We start from the raw sequence: 15,715 nt of genomic DNA, 5'->3' as shown, positions 1-15,715 counted from the left end.
GTCCTTTAAGGTTAGTGTTTCTGTATTGATTTTCTGTCTGGATAATCTGTCCATTGATGTAAAGGGGGCACTAAAGTCTCTTACTATTATTTTGTTACTGTCAATTTCTACCTTCATATTTTTTAATATTTGGTTTAATTTATGCACTTAGATGCTCCTTTGTTGGGTGCATATATATATATATATATTTATCATTGTTTTTTAACTGGTTAGATTGATCCCCATTTTTATGTAATGTCTTTCTTAGTTTCCTGTTTTAAAGTGTATTTTGTCTGATTAAGTGTTGCTATCCCAGATTTCTTTTCACTTCCATTTGCATGGAATATATTTTCCATCCCCTCACTTTCAGTTTGTGTGTGTCTTGATATTTGAAGTGACTCCTTTATAGGCAATATATATATATGTGTCGATTTTTTATCCATTCAGCCACTATCTTTTGATTGGAGCATCTAGTGTGTAAACATTTATAATAATTATTGATACGTATATACTTATTGCCATTTTGTTAATTGTTTTCAGGTTGTTTTTGCCATTCTTTTATGTTCCTTTCTTTTTCTCTCTTCCTTTGTGCTTTGATGACTAACTTTAATCTCATATTTGGATTCCCTTCTTTTTTTTTTTTTTTTTTTAATGTGTGTATCTATTACAGATTTTTGGCTTATTACCAAGAAGTTTATATATAACTTTAATGTAAATATGTATTAAAGTTCCTGACCTCTTAAGTTCAAATGCATTATAACAACTTGGCATTTTTACTCCCTCTTCTGACGTTTAATGTTTTTGATATCATATCTTACATTTTTTTGTTTGATGTGTTCTTCAGCTTCTTACTGTGGATAAAAATGCTTTTACCACTTTTTTTTTTAACCTTCATACTACCTTTATAAGTGGTCAATCTACTACCTTTGCTGTATATTTTCTTTTACCAATGAGATTTTTCCTTTTGTAATTTTCATATTTCTAATTGTGTTCTTTTCCATTTAGAGAAGTCCCTTTAAACTTGTAAAGCTGGTTTAGCGGTGCTGAGCTCTTTTGGCTTTTGCCTGTCTGTAAAACCATCTTGCCTTCAAATATGAATGTAGCCTTGCTGTGTAGAATATAGGTTGTAGGTTTTTCCCTTCCATCACTTTAAATAGATTCTGCCAGTCCCTCCTGAACTGCAAAGTTTCTGCTGAAAAGTAAGCTGACAATCTTATGGATGTTCTCTTATATTGAATAGTTGCTTATTGTTTTTAATATTCTCCCTTTTACTTTAATTTGTATCATTTTAATTATAATGTGTCTTGGTGTGGTTCTCTTGGGTTGTTCTTGCTTGGGACTGTCTGGATTTGGATGTCTGTTTCCTTTCCCAGGTTAGGGAAGTTTTCAGCTAATATCAAATAAGTTCCCTGCCCCTTTTTCTCTCTCTCTTCTCCTTCTGAGACCTCCTTAATGCAAATTTTAATATGCCTGATGTTGTACCAGAGGTCTCTTAAACTGTCCTCAGTTTTTAAAATTCCTTTTTTCTGTTTAGATTGAGTTTTTTTCACTTATCTGTTCTCCAGTTCCATGATCCATTTCTCTGTTTTATCTAATCTACTGTTGATGCCTTCTAGTGTATTTTTTATTTCAGTTATTCTATTCTTTAGCTCTTTTTGATTCTTTATATATTATAATTCTTTGTTAACCTTTTCACTGTGTTTATCCATTCGTCTTCCATTTTCATTGAGCATCTTATGATCATTACCTTGTAATCTTTATTGGGAAATTGCTTATCTCTACTTCACTTAGTTTTCCTCTATGGTTTTATCTTGTTCCTTCATTTGGAACATATTCTTTGTCATCTCATTTTGTTTAATTCTCTGTGCTTATTTGTGTATATTAGGTACCATCTTGGAGAAGTGGCCTTGTGTAGGAGATGTCCTCTGGTGCCTGCAGCACACTACCCTCTGGTCACCAGAGCCATATGATCTCAGCTATGTGTGCTGAGTAGGCCCTATTGTTGTGGTGGGGCTGACTACTGTGTGTGCACTGGTAGGTAGGGCTGGTCCCTGGCCTGGTTGGTGACCAGACCCTGCCTTGCACAGGGATGGTTGGCTACTGATGGAGAAGGTTGTGTCCTGGCACAATTTGCTGCCTGTCCTGGGGTGTCCTGGGGCTGGTGCTGGCATGCTATTGGATTGGTCCTGGTCCTGATGCTAGCAGTCTAGATGGAGGACTCCAAAATGGTGCTTCTTAGCACCAGTGTTCTTGTGATAAAACAAGCTCCCTTAAATGACTGTCACCAGCATCTGTGTTTCTAGGAGGAATCCCACTATTTTCCTGCCTCACTGGGAGGTTTCTCTAAGATCAGTAACTGGGTCTGACTCAGGCTCTTTTCTTTTTTAACATTTTTTAAGCTCTTTATTGGAATATAATTGCTTTACACTATTGTGCCGGTTTTTGAGGTACACCAAAGTGAATCAGTTGTATTTATACATATATCCCCATATCCCCTCCTTCCTGTGACTCCCTCCCACCCTCCCTATCCCAGCCCAGGCTTCTTTTCAATTATTGCTTCTGCTCAGAGCATGTGAGATTTTGCATATTCCCTTTAAGAATGGAGTTCCAGTTTCTCACAGCCCTCTGGCTTTTCCATATGTAAACCCTGCCAGCATTCAAAGCCTGACATTCTGGAGGTTCATCTCTGTGGTGTAGGACCACCCCTGCCATCCCCCGACTGGGGATTTTGTTGTGCAGCCCAGATCTATCATTCGTTGGTAGAACCTCTGCAATTATGATTATCCTTCCATTTGTGGGTTACCTACCTGGGGGGTGTAAGTCTTAATTCACTGCATCTCTGCCCCTCCTATCTTTCTTGTTGTGGTTTAATCTATACTTAGATGTGGAAAAAAATCTTTTCTGCTAGTCTTCAGATCATTCTCATCAATAGCTATTCTGTAAATAGTTGTAATGTTGATGTGCCTGTGGGAAGAGGTGAACTCAGGGTCTTCCTACTCTGCCATCTTGGCCATCTTCCATCAGTATGTAATCTTTCATATCTGGCTTCTTTCACTCAGCATATTTTTGAGGTTCATCCACATGTAGCACTTATCACTACTTTATTCCTTTTTTATGGTTGAGTAAATTTCTATTGTATGGGTATATCACAGCTTGTTTATCTTTCATCTGCTAATGGATATTTGGATAATTTCTATCTTCTGGCTATTGCTAATAGTGCTGTTATGGCTGTTATGAATGTGTGCGTGTGTGTGTGTGTGTGTGTGTGTGTGTGAATTTTTGTTTGAGTATCTGTTTTCAATTCTTTTAGGTATGTACCTTAGAGTGGAATGGCTGGGTCATATGCTAACTCTATTTTTAACATTTGAGAAACTGTAAAAATGTTTTCCAATATAGTAAATATAGAAAATTGGGATTTCTATATATTGGATTTATATATTGGATATAAAATTCCAATATATTTTCCAGTGTATCCAATATAGAAAATAGTTTCACCACTTTATCCTCATGAGTAGTGTATGAGGATTCCAGTTTCTCCACATCCTCTGTATTTTCTGGTTGTTCCTACTTCCCCCCTTTTTTTTGGATTATGGCCTTATAGTGGGTATAAAGTGATATCTTGTGGGTTTGATGTGCATTTTCCTAATAAATAATGATGTTAAGCTTCTTTTCATGTATTTCTTGGCTATTGTATATCTTCTCTGGAGAAATGCCTGTTCAAATTCTTTGTCAATTTTCTAGTTATTTATTTATCTTTTTGTTCCTGCATTGTAATAGTTCTTTATATATTTTGGATACCAGAGCCTTATCAGTGATATGATTTTAACTATTTCTCCCCTTCTCTGAGTTGTCTATTTATTTGGTGATGTTCTTTGTTATACAGAAGTTTATAATTTTGATGAAGTCAAATTTCATTTTGCTTTCTTTCTTTCCTTTTTTTTTTTTTTTTTTTTTTGCTTTTCGTGTCATGTGTAAGAAATCATAGCTTGAACAAGGCTGTGGTTTATTCCTACATTTTATTCTAAGAGTTTTATGGTTTTAGCTCTTATGTTTAAGTCATTGATACAATTTGAATTAAATTTTGTATATAGTGTGAGGTAGGGGTTCAGCTTCATTTTTTTTTCTTTTGCAGTTGAATATCCAGTTTTCCCAGCACTTTTTGTTTCAGTTATTGTACTTTTTAGCTCCTTTTTATAATTTTTATATCTTTATTGATATTCTTGTTTTATTCATCTAAACAAGTGACTTCTAGTCTACTTTAGTAACTTCTGTATTCTTTGTTATGTTTATTCTTTGAAGTCTCTATACTTGTAACATGTGTTCAGCTAGTGATATTTTGATCACAAAGAGCCAAGAAAAAAATTAAGAAAGACAAAGGAAAATAAGCAAAGGAAGAAAGATAAAGCAAACAAACAAACAAATGCTTCCAGTCTTTGCTGGTTGATTGTGTGTTGGGGCGTCTTTCAACATTTAGCTCTGCCTTACCCTTCACTTTCTGTTTGCATGAGAAAGCAGCCAGAGCTGAAAGCTTAGGGTCTTCTCAAGCATTTTCTAAGTATGTGTTTTTCCTTGAAATGTATCGATGTATGGCTTTCTAAATTCCCCAGTATAAATGTGTGGTTTTTTATACCTTCTTTCCAAAAAATCTCAGCTCCTAGTTTTTCCTCTCAGGTTTTCAGGGAAGGACTCAGTTGTCCCAGATGGCTATAGGTTTTTTCATTTGCCTTACAATGTTTTTGAAGAATGGCTGCCCCTCTTCCACCTTGAGTGATCTCTGAATTAGGCGAAACAAAGTTAAAAGCCTTACATAATTCCTTCAGGTGGCCCTCAGACAGTTTAGAACAAAGAAACACAGTTCTTTGAGAATAAGGTCTGCTCCACTCCCTCTGGAGCCAAGGACTGAGATCTCACATAGGGATGGGCCATCATCTTCACAACTAATGCTGAGCTAGAAAGGGGTATGATGAAAGGGCAAATACAAATGCCACAAAGATATCCTGTCATTTTTATGTTGCCTATTTCTTTATTCAGTGTTTGCTTGTTTACTATAAGCTTCTATTTTCCAGACTTCTGAAAAAGTTGATTCTGATAGTTTTTGCTTGACTTTTCAGTGTTTCTTTAGAGTAATAGGACCATGGAGCTGCCTATTCTGCTATTTACTCTGATGTCACCTCTATTTACTTTTTTCTATCAGATGTCTCATCTTCCTCCTTCAATTTTAACACTTCTTTGTGTATTTAGTAATATTAGTTCATTGTCTGTGGTATATATTGTAAATATTTACTCCCAATTTGTATTTTGAATTTCATTTGTTTTTTAAAAATATCTTGGGTTACAGAGTTTGTTATTATTTTAAATTATCATTAAAAATATCTCATCTGTGTTTAGTGTCATAGAAAGATTTCCCTTACACTCAGGAGTTTTAGGAATTCACTCATATTTGGACTCATATTTGTATATCTTCATGTTTCACATTTGTATCTCAGATCTACTGACAGGTAATTCTTATGTGTGGTACCAGAAAGGAAATCAAATTCACTAATATTACAAACAGAATTTTAACCACCATATTCATGAGTAATATTGGTCTGTAATATTTGTTTTTGTACTATTTTTTTTTATTTAGGGTACAATTTTACACTGTTTGATGAAAAACAAATTGGAAGTAATTTTCATTTTTCAGTTCTTTGGAACAATTTGTTTTCTGTGAGACTGTCCGATTTCTAAATATTTTGTAGAATTATCTGTGAAACCATTTAAACCTGGTGTGTGTGTGTGTGTTTACGAGTGTTATAATTCCTTGATAAATTTCTGTATTATTTCTGTGGAAATTAGTATTTTAAGTGTTATATTTCTACTGCAGTCAGTAGTAGTTAAATGTATTTTCCTAGAATATTATCCATTTCATATAGCTTTCAAGTTTATTTACACAGATGTGAACAACATTGTTCTTAGTGATTTTTTGTTGATTATTAATCATTGTTTTCTCTTATTATTTATCTACTTTTGTGCTTTATTTCTTCTTAACTTCTGTTAAACTATGTAATGGATTGTCTAATTTGTAGATTTTTTTAAAACAAGTTTTTTTTAAGCTCTTTATTGGAATATAATTGCTTTACACTTTTATACCAACTTTTGAGGTACACCAAAGTGAATCAGCTGTATTTATACATATATCTCCATATCCCCTCCCTCCCGCAACTCCCTCCTGCTCTCCCTGTCCTGGCCCTCTAAGGCATCACCCATCATTGAGTCAATCTCCCTTTGTTATACAGCAACTTCCACTAGCTATATATTTTACATTTGGTAATGTGTGTATATGTCTGTGCTACTGTCTCACTTCATCCCAGCTTCCCCTTTGCCCCTCGGCCCCCCAACCCCATGTCCTCAAGTCCATTCTCTGCATCTGTATCCTTATTCTTGCCCCTGTCTCTGGGTTCATCAATGGTACATATATACGGAATCTAAAAAAAAAAAAAAAAACCCACGATTTTTAATTTACTTACTTGATGTACTTTTTTTGTTTATTAATTTTTTACTTTTATTTTGTTTGTTTTTTCCTTATGTTTTCTTTTTGTTTACTCTTTTTAAAATTTTGAGGTGGCAATTTAATTCACTCCTTTAATTCTTTCATTTTTAATCTATATATGTGTATATGGCTCTGGATTTTTCTCTGATCACTGCTTTAACTATATATCATTTATCTTGGTATGTACTGCTTTATTATCACTATTTAGAAAATTAATTTGTTTTTCTCTGTATTTTCAGTTTCATCCTGGTATTGTTTAAGTGCAAGTTTCTAAATTTCAAGATTATTCATCTTTTGTTTCTCAATTGTATTTTCAACTGCTAGTTTCACTGCATCGTTGTAAAGACCCTAGGACTAGATTATTTTCAGTGGTAAATTCTACCCAAAATTTAAAGAATTAATGCCAATATTTCTTAAACTCTTGCCAAAAAATTGAAGAAGAGGGAATGAATACTCCCAAACTTATTTTATAAAGCCATAATTACCCTGATACCAAAGCCAGGTAAGGACACTACAAGAAAAGAAAACTACAGGCCAATATTACTGAGGACTATAGATGCAAAAATTCTCAACAAAATATTAGCTGACTGAAATCAACAGCACATCACACTAAAAAGCTTATGCATAACAAAGAAAACAGTCAAAGAGTGAAAGGCCCCTATAGAATGGGGGAAAGTATTTTCATAGCATTTGTCTGATAAGGGGTTAAAACCCAAAATAGTTACAAAATTCATTCAACTCAATAGCTAAAAACAAAACAAAACAAAAAAAAAAAAACTGATTAAAATTGGGCAAAGGACCTGAATAGACATTTCTCCAAAGCAGATCTATAAATGGCCAGCAAGTACATGATAGTGAAAAAAGTGCAGAGGATGTGAGGAAAAGGGGATACTGTTACACTGTTGGTGGGTATGTAAGTTGGCATAGACATTATAGAAAATAGCATGGACGTTTCCCCAAAATTAAAAATTTAACTACCATGTGACCCAGCAATTCTTCTGAATATTTATCCATAGGAATTAAAATCATGATCTTGAAGACACAACTGCACTTTCTTGTTCATTGAAGCATTATTCACATTAGCCAAGATAAGTAAACAATCTGTGTCTATCAATGAATGAATGGATAAAGAATATGCAATATGTACATAAATGGAATGTTATTCAGCCATAAAAAAGAAGAAAATTTTGTTAGTTGTGATTATAGGCTTGGTAGTAAGTAAGTCTGAATCCAAAGCATTCACTGTAGCACGGAATCTAAGAAAAACAGCACAGTTTGTTTTGTTTTGTTTTTTGGATCTTTTTTTCTGTCTGTTTCTGTTTGTTTTTAGAAGGAGAGGAAAGATTTTCTGGAGCAGTTTTGAAGGACAGAAATCATTGCTATTCTCTCCTCTCCGCTATGCTTTCCCAGGTGCTGTTTTTATTCTTTTTTCTGTTGCTGTTGGTGTGTTTCATTCAGTAACCAAAATTTTATGCACTAATAATATCAGTCTTCTCCTATTTTTATCCAGACCTTTTGTCCAGGAGGATAGTATACAAGAATGACAAAATGTTTACATAAAAATATTTTTATATAAGTTAATCAGAAAAATTATTTATGCTTAAAAATTCATTAGTACAAAACTAAGTATTTAAAAGATTTCAAAATGGTTTACATAACATCCCATCTTTTGCTGCTTCATAGCCATTCTAAGCTTCCATTTTTTAGTACTTCCTAACAAGCAGTCTCTTTACAGAGATGATATGTCTTCCACACCTTTGGCATCTTTTACTTGGAGTCTTTTAAGTCTCTGTTCTTTCTCTCTTCACCCATAACTTGCAGTGATGATAAATACTATTGAAAAATAGTATCTCAATTGGAATTTGCAGTTTTTCTACTCACAAATAATTTGAAATTTGTAATATTTTCTGTCTCCTAGAAATGATAAGGCAAGCAAAGTACTCAATTGTAATGAAGTCCAACTTTATTATTATTTTTTTATAGCTTGTGCTTTTGGTATCACACCTAAGAAGGCCTTGCATAATCCAAGTTCACAAAGATTTATTCCTACTTTTTTTTCTCAGTGTTTTATAATTTTAGTTTTTATATTTATGCCTATGATCCACTGGGAGTTAATTTTGTGTATTGTATAGGGAAAAGGGTCCAACTTTACTTTTTTGCAGAAACTACCTACCTTAAGAAGAGTTTTATATTAGTTTGTTAAGTGACTTATGGTAAGATTTATGCTTAACCAGTATAGCATGTCTCAAAATTGACATCTAAGGAGATTTTAATTATGAGTAATGAAAATGTAGCTTGTATTAAATTATAATTTCCACTGATATCAACTATTAAGTTTGGACAAAATATAAAAAGCAACTATTTGAAGACACTGGAAACCAACTCAAATCTGGCAGAAACTAGATAGGAGTCAGCCCCTGAGAAAAAAGTTTATATAGTTTTGCCTTAGGGAAATCCCTTATTTATGCAGCATATAGTAACTAAAAGTCAATGAGAAAATTGAGTCCTTAAAGGCTTGTAGAACCAGAGGATGGAGTTTGGGAACTGCAAGAGTGACCAAAAGATGAGGAGTGAAATTCAATAAATGAGGGAGCCTCAGTAATGGTAGTCTCAAATTTTGTTTATAATCTCTCAAATCTTTGGCTTTCCCATAAACTGCACATAAATGTGCAGTTGAGATTACTAGTGAAAAATAAAAGCTGATAGGCTGAAATGTTGAACAGTTTGAGCAAGGCAGACAGAATTTGGAACACAAGTCCAGCCACATTGAATGCATGCTAGGACAAGAATCAGTACTCTTTAGAGGAAGATAATGGAATCTATACTCTGTACAATGCATTATTCACAATATGTGGTTTATATAAAATTTGGATGTACAAATAAATAGAAAAATGTGATGTCTAATCAAAAGAAAAGACAGTCAATAAGAGATGACATCAAGATGATTCAAATGTTGGAATTAGGGGACAAGGTTATTACAGCACCTGTTATAAATATACTTAAAGACTTAAAAAACAATATAGTCACAATGAATAAAAAGATGGGAAATAGCAGAGAAATGAAAAATGTAAGAAAGAACCTAATGGAAATTCTAGACTGGCTACATGGCCAATTGAATATTGGTAAAAGTAAGTTAAAATAAAGATAGAGCAATGGAAATTACCTTATCTGAATAAGTGAAGAAGAAGATTAAAAGATATGAAGTGAGCCTAAGTGGACTTTGGAACAATATCAAGCAGTCTAACATAAGTGTAAATAGAGTCTCTGAAGAAAAGGTGGGAGAAAGGAGAAAAAAAAATTGCTGAGTTAATGCATTAAAATCTCCCAAATTTGGTACAAATAAAATGACTTACATATCCAAACAACTCAGTGAAATCCAAGTGGGGATATACATATATAAAGAAAACCACATCCAAGCATATAATAGTCAAACTACTGAAGAGCAAAGATAAAGAGAATTTCTGAAACGGAGCAAGAGAAAAATGACTCATTACTTGTGTGATACAAATCATAAGAATGGTGATTGATATCTCATTAGAAAAATAGAGGCCAAAAAGTAATAAAATGGCAACTTTAAAATGGTGGAAAGAAAAAAAAAGCTGTCACCATAATTTTATGTCTGTCAATAATATCTTTTATAAATAAAGGTGAAGTTAAAGTTATTCTCAGATATAAGAGAATTTCATTGCCAGCAAGCCTACTCTATAATAGATACTAAAGAAATTAAAAAAAAGTTTTGGCTGTGCCATGTGGCATGTGGAATCCTAGTTCCCTGACCAGGGATCAAACCCATGCCCCCTGCATTGGAAGCATGGAGTCTTAACCACTGGACAACCAGGGAGGTCCCTAAAGGAAATTTTTTTAAGCTCTTTATTGGAATATAATTGCTTTACACTGTTGTTCCAATTTTTGAGGTACACCAAAGTGAATCAGCTGTATTTATATATATATATCCCCATATCCCCACCCTCCCACGACTCTGTCCCACACTTCCTATCCTGGCCTTCTACAGTCATCACCCATCATCAAGTTTATCCCTAAAGGAAATATTTTAAGGTTAAAAGGAAATGATATGAAATGGAAACATATGTCTTTAGAAAGGAATGAAGAGCACCAAAAATGGTAAATATGTGACTGATTATGAATATATTTTTCTCTTAATTTCTTTAAAAGATACCTCACTGTTTAAAGCAAAAATCATAACATTGTATTGTGGGGTTTATAATGTATGTAGATGTAACAAATGTGACAGAACTACAATTATCACTGGGTATTTTAACAGGAATCTTTCAGTAATTGATATAAGTAAACAAAATTCAGAAAAACATAGATAATTTGAACAATTTCATTTATCAACTTGACCAGTTGACGGTTATACTATACTCAACAAGAGCAACATACTCATGTAAGAGCACATGTAATGTTCACTAAGATAGGTCGTAAAATGGATCTAAAAAAACCTTTAAGATTTGCACCTTAACAAAGTGTGTTCCCTGATTACAATATAATTAAATCAGAAACCAACAATCATAATATATGTATAGAAAAGCCCAAGTATATTAAAATTAAGTATCATATTTCTGAATATTTTCAGGGAAGAACTTACAAGGGAGATTGGAAAGTATTTTGAACTTAATTATAATAAAATTACAAAATGTCGAAATTTGTTACGCAACTAAAGCATAACTTAGAAATTTAATTTAGTGTTGTGATTAGAAAAGAAAAAAAGAAATATTACAGATAAGAGAAATCAATGAAATAGAAAATAGACAAAATACAGTAAATTTATATATTAGTCTGGATTCTTCAGAGAAGCAGACCAATAGGTGTGTGTTTGTGTGTGTGTGTGTTGTATGTTTATTTTAAGGAATTGGCTCATATAATCATGGCAAGTGCAAAATCTCGGTCTGGAGACCCAGGGAAGATTTGATGTTGCAATTTGAGTCTAAAGGTAGTCTGGTGGCAGAATTCTCTGTTCCTCAAGAGGTGTCAGTATTTTTCTAAGGCCTTCAACTGACTGGATAAGCCAACCCACATTATAGAGGGTAGCCTGCTTTTTCTAGATCACAGCAAGATCTAGACTGGTGTTTGAGCATGTATCTAGGTACTGTGGCCTAGCCAAGTTGCCACATAAAATTAACCATCACAATTAACTGAGTCAAGACTTGAATTTGAGTTGTGGTTAGAAAATATCTCCTATTTCCATACTATAAACAATTCATACACACACACAAATACCATTCAAACACTTGTTTCAGTTTGAATTGCATTTTTAGAGATTGCTATTTTAATTTAATTTAATTTTAAATTATGTGAAAACATTTACATGATTTCAAAGTCAAAACTACAAAATAAGACATATTCAAAAATGTCTAGCTTTCATTCCTGTCTCTTACCCAGTTTCCTTCTCCCTCCATAAGAAAACATTTTAATTTTTTATCATTTAAAAATACCTAAGTATTTATAGAATATATATTTATAATTACCTATACATGTAAAGCTAATGTGTGTATCCCTATTTTAACATGAAAATTAGTATACCAGAGACATTCTTTTTCACCTGTTTTCATTTAACATATGCCATATAGATTTCTCCAGAACGGTATTTAGAGATATTTCTCAACATTTTTATAGTTGCTTAATATTTCATTGCATATAATTTGTGCACATAACTTATGCAGTTCTTACTGATTGTCATTTGGGTATTTTCTATTTTTGTATTAAAAGCAATATTCCAACAAGTAACCTTCTGTGTTGGTTATTGTGTATTTTCTTCAATGTATCCTTAGGGTAGAATTAGGATTGCTGGGTCAGAAGTTAGTAGCTTGGTAATATTTGAAGATATTAACTTGCCAAGATGTTACACTATTTTGTATTCTCATAAATGATGCAAATGAGTGTCCCTTTTTTGTATAGTTTAACCAATAGATTGTAATATTAACTATTGATGTCAGATATTTGATGTCTTATAGGTCAAAACTGATTTTTCAGTTTGGTTTTACTCTGCATATATCTTAACATGACAGACCTAACATTTTTTATGCATTTAAGGTTTATTTATATCTCCTTATATATGAACTGTAAATTCATATATTTTGCCAATTATTCTATGTCATTGGTGTTTTCTTAAGAAGTACTTTTATTTATTTTATTTTTAAATTTTCTTTTCTTTCAATCTTTATTGGAGTATAATAGCTTTACACTGTTGTGCCAGTTTCTGCTGTACAACAAAGCGAATCAGCTATATTTATACGTATATCCCCATATCCCCTCCCTCTTGAGCCTCCTTCCCACCCTCCCTATCCCACCCCTCTAGGTCTTCACCAGTGATTGAGTTAATCTCCCTGTGTTATGTAGTTGGTTCCCACTAGCTGTCTATTTCACGTTTGGTAGTATATAAATAATACTACTCTTTCACTTTGTCCCAGTTTCTCCTTCCCCACTTCCCATGTCCTCAAAGGAAGTTCTTTTAAAACTATAGCTCTATTCTTTGTGATGTGAGTTGTAAATACTTTCCTCTAGAATCTCATTTATCTTTTTTATGTTTCTCACAGTTTTATCATGCATTTAAATATTAATTTTATATAGTTAATATTATCAGTATCATATTCATATATTATGAAGATATTAACTTATGTTTTCTTATAATAGTTGTATAGTTTAAAAATTGTTTATTCTTTAATTCATTTAGAAATTGTCCTGGAACATGGCAGGAGGAATAGATCCAATATATCTTTTCCCAAATTGCTAACCAATTATTCCACCATCACATTAATAGGTCCTTTCTCCACTGATTTGAGATATTATCTCACACACTAATTTTCCTCTGTGTTTTTAACTTACTTATGGAGTTTCTATTCTGTTTTTTCCCTAAAGTAAACATAATTTTTACTCTCTTATCATTTGATCTTCTTTCTCTATTACTTCCAGTCACACCTTAAAACCCTATTCCTTTTTTACTTAGAATATTTAATCTTCAGTTTGATCCTGGTTCAGTGATTCTTTCTGGAGAGAAGAGTTATTTATCAGAATCATGTACCAAGCTTTTTGTCAACCTGTATTTCCCTCTACTTCTATCTTAATTCTTTGGCATGTCTTCTTAGGATGGTGCGGTATATGTACATGAGTACATGCTTGCACATAAATACACACACTTTCGCTTACAACAGCAATGCCCTCCAAAGATCATCTGTTAATATTGGAATGTGTCATGTCCCTCAGCAATATTGGGGTAAAGTAAAGGTTGAGAACTTTTGGTTTGTTCATATATAGGATTTATATGATAATGATAATAATACTTAATAGTTATTGAGTCCTGAAAATATGGCATAAAATGTGCTATTTATCTGATTTATATCTGTTGTCTCCTTATCCCTCATAATAATCATATATATTATTCTCTCTCTTTTGCACATGTGGAAACTGAAGCTTAGGAAAGTTAAACAGTGTGCTCAAAGCCATGATTAGTAAGGGGTAGATAGGGTTGAACCCATCTCTTTTTGAATTCAAGGCCGGTGCTCATAAAAGCTAACCATGAAAAATAACATGGATGGATCCAAATGATAACTGTGTGCCAACATGTTGTTGAGAGACTTGAATGTCTCTAAATACTTTTTACTGTTTATAGGCTGTTGTTGTATACCACAGATGATACACGCCTACATGGCATATTTTATGTTGGCAGACTCATCCTTCCTGTCATTCTTGATAATACACTCATGGATTATGGGTTGTTACAATGATAGTAGTGAAACTGTTATAATGGGAGGAGTTTCTTTTTTAAACCTCTTAAAAGTTGACAAATATATGCTCATTATTAAGCATATTTTTGAGTTAGGTGTATGGCAGTTGCTTTTTGATATTTTTAGGGAACATGAGCCAAATAGAAAATTTAAAAAAATCCTAAGTCAACCTAGTTTCTATCCTTTCCTCTTTTACCCTCAGGACCATTCAGGAAGGCACAGGAGTGTACAAATACTAACATATTTATGCCTTTCATTGTTATGGGAATTAGTGAGATCATATTTTCAAAGTAAAATATTAACTTTGCATTTGTATTAAAAAATATAACAGGAGTTTGTCAAAGAATAAATTGAGGCTGTGTATGTGAATGTTCTTTGATAGTTGATAAAGAATATGAAATGGAACATATAATTTTCATGAGATTTACTAATTTACCAACTTTACTATATACTATGTCATTATCTCAGATTAATCTAGCTGTTATAGAGATTTACGACTTTATTCCATTCCAGAATTCATATTCCATTTTCTCAGCCGTTTCATTGCAGTCTTCATTTCTTTGTTCCTCAATGTGTATATAATTGGGTTCAAGAGAGGAGTGACCACAGAATAAAAGACAGCAAGGAATTTATCTAATGACTTGATGGAGAATGGCCAGGCATAAATGAAGATACATGGTCCAAAGAACAAAAGAACTACTGTGATATGAGCAGTCAAAGTAGACAGAGCCTTGGATGACCTCTCTGAAGGGAGACGCTGGATGGTCACTAAGATGATAGTGTATGAGACAATTAGGAGAACGAAAGAACACACAGTGAGCACACCACTGTTAGTAATGACCATGATATCCAACTTATAGGTATCTGTGCAGGCGAGTTTGATGACCCTGGGAAGGTCACAATAAAATCTATCTACCTCATTGGGGCCACAGAAAGGTAAGTTCACTGCAAAGGCCAACTGGCTCGCTGAATGGAGGAAGCCAGTTCCCCATGCAGCAGCCACAATGCCAGCACATACATTGTCACACATAATTGTAGTGTAGTGAAGGGGTTTACAGATTGCTACATATCTGTCAAAGGCCATGGCTATAAGGATCACCAACTCACTCCCACCAAAGAAGTGAAGGAGAAATATTTGAGCAAGGCAGCCCTTGAGCGAGATGACCTTGCATTTACTGAAAAAGTCAGCAATCATCTTGGGCGCTGTGACTGAAGACAGACACAGATCAGTGAGTGAGAGGTTGGCCAGCAGGAAGTACATGGGGGAGTGAAGGTGGGAGTCAGAAGCCACAGTGATGACAATAAGAAGGTTTCCAAACACTATTCCTACATAGAATACAAAAAAGAACACAAATAGGAAAATCTGGAGTTCCTGAGAATTGGAGAGTCCCAGAAAAATGAACTCAGTCACCATGGAGTGATTTGTTTCACTTATTGATTCATTCCAGGAAATAGCCTCTGTAGT

At 33.5% G+C, this 15,715-nt stretch overlaps 1 protein-coding gene across 2 annotated transcripts; it reads right to left on the bottom strand.

Annotated features, from left to right (window-relative positions):
• Positions 1-12,828: 12,828 nt before the first annotated feature.
• On the bottom strand, positions 12,829-15,715 carry LOC130846025 (olfactory receptor 4F4). 2 transcript variants are annotated; one of them, XM_057723978.1, is made up of 2 exons: positions 14,782-15,664; positions 12,829-12,842 (listed from the first exon to the last, which is right to left on the bottom strand). In XM_057723978.1, the coding sequence occupies exons 1-2, from the start codon at positions 15,662-15,664 to the stop codon at positions 12,829-12,831; spliced, it is 897 nt and encodes a 298-aa protein (XP_057579961.1). The 2 variants fall into 2 exon arrangements, with proteins under 2 accessions (XP_057579961.1, XP_057579962.1); XM_057723979.1 differs by lacking the exon at positions 12,829-12,842 and having other exon boundaries at positions 14,750-15,715.

Source organism: Hippopotamus amphibius, chromosome 2, assembly GCF_030028045.1.
Source record: "Hippopotamus amphibius kiboko isolate mHipAmp2 chromosome 2, mHipAmp2.hap2, whole genome shotgun sequence".
NCBI lineage: Eukaryota > Metazoa > Chordata > Mammalia > Artiodactyla > Hippopotamidae > Hippopotamus > Hippopotamus amphibius.
The sequence above is the reverse complement of the archived record's forward strand: the minus strand, read 5'-3'. Positions and strand labels throughout refer to the sequence as shown.